General features: G+C 38.3%; 1 protein-coding gene across 1 annotated transcript; it reads left to right on the forward strand.

Moving 5' to 3' along the window:
• The first annotated feature begins 3,913 nt into the window (after positions 1-3,913).
• On the forward strand, positions 3,914-5,020 carry LOC115061091 (cystatin-B-like). Its single transcript, XM_029529321.1, has 3 exons — positions 3,914-4,062; positions 4,186-4,287; positions 4,762-5,020. The coding sequence occupies exons 1-3, from the start codon at positions 3,997-3,999 to the stop codon at positions 4,888-4,890; spliced, it is 297 nt and encodes a 98-aa protein (XP_029385181.1). The 5' UTR covers positions 3,914-3,996; the 3' UTR covers positions 4,891-5,020.

Below are 5,020 nucleotides of genomic sequence, written 5' to 3' on the forward strand. Positions count from 1 at the left end.
CAGCGAAGCCCTCCAATAAAAGGCCCCTTTGCGCCATCCTCTGGACAGACCCAGGACCAAATCCTGTTCTCAATCCAATGCTTCACTTATGCACATAATAGTTTGTATTTACTAAATGCATTTATTTTTTTAATTTAGTGTTATAAGGTAGGCCGTGTTTTAAACTTTATCTGAAAAGGCAGTTTCATTGCTGCCAATCCACACACATTAGTAAGTAAGTGTTAAAATGCATAAAAGCATAACAAAGACACACAGGGTGCTGAATCATAGTAAAAATTGAGAATTCATTTCGATCACGAGGCAAACTGAGCATTTTTTGAGCTATAGCTGTCCAGAAGTCTAATGGCATCTGGAATAAAACCAAAGCATGTTTCACAGATCACATTTGTTATGGTATCAGCTCAGAAGCCCGAAGTAATGACAGGTGATGATGTTTTTATTTTAAGTTTTGAGGACTTGTTCATGATTAAGTTCTGCTTGGGATCGCTGTGCAGCTGAAAAAGTTCAAATATGTTCTATGAGTAGGTAAAAAATGACAGTCGAAATTATTTTAGTTGCTCTTGTGCTATTATTAAGACATTGCATATATCTTAACTTGCTGTTCCCCAGGGGAGCTCTGTCCCATCAGATGGGACTGGCAGAGAATATATCTAGTGCAGCTTCTTTGTTAAATCAGAACTCTGACCTACTCAGTGCTCATTGAAACATCTCTTTTCTGACCCTTAAGACCTCCATTGAGATATTATTGCAGCAGCAACCTACAAAGTATACCAGCTTTATTTCTAGCTGCCTGAATGTTCAAAAGTGTGAGCTACTGTACCGTATCCCTGTCACACAATGTGCAGTTGCTGCATGTGTCTGCCTTAAGAAGTAGTCTGACGAAAAAAATCATGTTCCCATGGGATTCTTGCAGCGTTCTTGCTTTACAGTCGGAGCTGTCCCAGAGTTTAGCTATTCAACAAGGTACAGCACACGTAAGGAGTATGTTTCAATAGCATGTCTGGAAATTATTAAATAAATGTTTGAATGGCCAATTATCATGAAGCCAGATATTCTCGTTTGTGATTAAAAGAAGCTATTTTTGCACAAAAGCCGGCCGAGAATGGCATAAAACTAGGCCAGGTAGCCAAATTTGGATCTGGAAGTGGTTTATTGTATTTCAGAATGACAAATCCAGTATTTCAGATGATGAATAGATCTGTTAAAATCAGGATTAGGATTTCTGACACTGCTGAGTTTCCTAATCTGGAATAATTGTGTTTTAGTTGGGTTAATACTCCCAGATGTCCTCAATAGGTTGTGCATTCACTTTGTTATTACTGTCTATTTTACTTTTATTATAGTTTTTGCTCATCTGACGAATATAGCCTTTGACATGTAATTTAACATGATAAGAGTAGTGGGGAATCATTGGAGCATTGCTCATTTCACTCTGGAAAAAAATGAAAAGAGATACAACTAGAGTCATGGGACAACAGGTTCCCATTGGCATTCTTCAGGGACACCAGTGTTGTACAAACTTGTCACTCAGCTGTGTTGAACATGTGCCCAGCCGGTACATTCACAGCCATGTCTCAACATAACAGACATTATTAGTAAAGAGAGACAAATCACGTTACAATGTATTATGTAATTTGCATTACAAATACAAACCTTTTTTTTAATTCTTAACTTTGTTTCCAAAACTAATTTTATTAATTTAAAAGGAAATACAGTTGGAAAAAAAAATTATTTTTAAGGAACTTCAGACTCTCACGTCTCTGATAAAATTGCTTCCTTCAAGTTTAATGTTTTTCCAATCTTGAGGTGCAGAGATCTCTGTTTCACTCCTTTTAACATTTCTAGTGTGAGTTGGCTTGTTACTACTTGTGAGTATAATAGAATGTCCTCTTTTTCACTCATCTCCTACCTCTTGTCCATTGACATTTGGAAACCCATGTAGGTACAGGGGGGAAATGCAAATGCCCCACAGAAAGGCCCCAGGACCAATCAAACCCACAACCTTCTTCCTGTGCAGTAACTCATTTCCTCTTTTTGTCTTCCCTTATTTGTACTAATTCCCTTATTTAAACTTTATTAATAGCTTATCTGCCTGTGCGCCCCATGTTATTTCTGAGGAGACTCCATGACATCCATGACATGGACGTGGATGTTAATCATCTTTGTCTTAGTTTAGTGGTCAATATTGACTTTATGTAATGAGATCCCAATCAAAATCTCAGCATTAGCATTAGCATAAGAATATATATCAATGTTACGATGGACACGCTGTAACGCTGATCATCATGATAGGAGTGTGTCAAAATAGAACTATTATGTACAACACAAATTAAATTGTGCTTTAAATAATCCTATTTTCTTGTGAGGTTCTATAGTGTCCAGAAAGAAAAGCTCAAGCAGTGATCGTGTTTGAAGGGACTCTTTCTGTCTCTCTCTCTGTCATTGTCTCCAGCTAATCTGTCAGGGTCGTGGGGGAAGCTGGAGCCCAGCCCTCCCAACGTTCCAGGCGAGGGCGAGGTACACCTTGGACAGGTTTCTTGAAAGAACTAATCACTGAAATAGATAGATACAATGCAATAATGTTTACCAAGTTCACAGCTTAGACCCACATCACCACACCTTCAACATTCTTCAAGTCAGACTCACCCACTTTGACTCGTTCGTCTTTTTTGAAGATTTGCAAATGACACATTCTGGCTTGACCAAGCACAAGCGCACATCATTGCACATTGGTCTTGTTCAACTTCATCTGCTTATCTGGGGTCGGGTCACTGGGCATTGAATATTGGACTGTTTCAAATCTATGTTGGGTTTTTAACATTGTTGATTGAGTCACAGACAGACAAATTGATTTTTCTTTGTATAGCACATCCTAATCCTTCTGGGCTCCATCTATTCTCTTATTTTACTGGTCTACAAGACTAGTGAAGTTATTTTTGTATCAGGAGTTTCAGCAGTTAATTAAGTGTAGTCAGATAATCACTTTATTATTTGTGGTTATCTGTGGTATTTGCAATAATGAAGTCATAAATAATAACAACTAGCGCACAAATTTGTTTTGTGCAGCTTTTGGTACATTATCTGATCTTATAATTTATTAGATATTATATGTTAAATTAACGCAATTAGGGAATTCATAGAGATTACCACCTATTGTACTAATTTTGCTTTTACAATCTAGGTTTTGAGGATTGATGGGCGTGGAAAATCAAAGGTCAATATATAGTTATTTCCTTTGCGTTGGCCCACTTTTATTTGTTGGTGATTTTTCAGTTCCCTTGCTATTGTGTTATTATTGTATATTATTGTTTAAGAAGAAAAAAATCTATAAATCTATCTAGAAAAAAAATTAATGTGTCCTAAGCATCCCGTTTATGTCTTGCTTCTTCCAAGGCCATTGCATATTCATTTTTACAGGACGATTCCACAAACTGGCCAACACAAAACTATTGGCGATTATCAGACAAAATGCAAACATTTTAAGAGCTTTTTTCTGTAGAGGGGAAAATTTGGACCCCACAGATACAATCCTAAACCTGCTGCTTCCGGTTCTGCAGGGATCGCAGAGTAGGAGGAAGGTTTAACTGGAGGTGGAAATGTGATACGGTCCTGCCATCCGACGATCAGATGGACCCTCACACGATCGAAACCTTCCGCTAGCTCATCTGACAAGTCTGAGCCCAACCACACCGGCACCAACCATCTCTGAAGGGGGGGGTTAAAGGCAAATACTACTGTACAGTGATGTACCTAACTTTGCGTTTCCTTGAATATTTATTAAAGATTTTGAAATATAATGTATCTAGGTTATCTAAAATCCGACGCTTAAACGGAACGGTACCATGTTTTAAAGACACCGCCCCAGACCCCTTCTTCCTCGTTGATGGTTCGCGCCAAACAGTCACGTGACTTCCTGACTCACACAGACTGTACCATAAAAACGGACATCAGCTGTTTTAGGTCACTGAGCAGCTCCATCCACGGAAAATCGACAAGATGATGTGCGGAGGACTCGGTGAGGCTGTTGATGCCAATGAGGACGTTCAGAAGATCTGCGACAGTGTGAGTAGCCTACAACAAGGATCGGTCGGACTTTGTCCCTTCGCCACGGTTCACGTTCTCTTTCAGTGTGTGAAGCCAATTGTTTTGTTTTTTTTAAGTTGCTGTCACCTCTTCGTTGCACAGGTGAAGCCTCACGCCGAAAGAAAAACAGGGAAGACCTACGATGTGTTCACTGCCAAGAACTACAAGACGCAGGTTGTGTCCGGAACCAATTACTTTATAAAGGTGATTGTTATTTATCGGACTTAGAAATGCTGCAAGGTGATCACTTTTGAGTTGTTTTGCAAACAAAAACAGTCTTTTCTAAGCAGGCATGGGGACCCCCTTGTTAAATAATTTGAAGAAAAAAAAGTAATCGAAATATGAGTAAATCAAAGTATATATTTTTTCGACCTGCTGTTTGACACGTCGTCATATTTTCGTTACACATATTTCAATATGAGGTGACATTTAACCCTGACATGACTTGACAAGACATATTGAATTGATTTGAAATAGGTTTATTTCGAACACTGGCAAATAAAAAATAACATAAAAAGGAAATTAAAATTAGATCAAACACACAGTGAAATCAAAAATTATATATAACTAAATGAATTGGTGTTTTCAAAGAGTAGGAAGAAGTTTGCCACTTATTAATATTTGAAATGGCATTCATAAGATTGGCCCTAACCTAACCTGTGCTTTGATTGTTTGCAGGTCCATGTGGGAGGGGATGACCATATTCACCTCCGTGTTTACAAGAAACTCCCCTGTAATGGTGGAGAAGTTGAGCTGTCTGATGTACAGGGCAACAAGACCCACAGTGATCCCATTGTGCACTTCTAATGAGATAACAAATTAACACATCTTATGAGTGCCTAAATGCTCCGAAGTTACATTATTCACAATGTAACCATATCTAAAATCTGAACTTTTTGTATGAGAGCAATTAAAGAGGAATTGTGATTTTTCTCCA

This window comes from Echeneis naucrates, chromosome 20 (assembly GCF_900963305.1).
Source record: "Echeneis naucrates chromosome 20, fEcheNa1.1, whole genome shotgun sequence".
Taxonomy (NCBI): Eukaryota; Metazoa; Chordata; class Actinopteri; order Carangiformes; family Echeneidae; genus Echeneis; species Echeneis naucrates.

Excerpts from the sequence above, each read along its gene's own strand:
- LOC115061091 (XM_029529321.1), top strand. The coding sequence starts at position 3,997 with ATGATGTGCGGAGGACTCGGTGAGGCTGTTGATGCCAATGAGGACGTT. Across the intron at positions 4,063-4,185 it reads TTCAGAAGATCTGCGACAGT|GTGAAGCCTCACGCCGAAAG; the intron begins GTGAGTAGCCTA and ends TTCGTTGCACAG. Across the intron at positions 4,288-4,761 it reads GAACCAATTACTTTATAAAG|GTCCATGTGGGAGGGGATGA; the intron begins GTGATTGTTATT and ends GATTGTTTGCAG.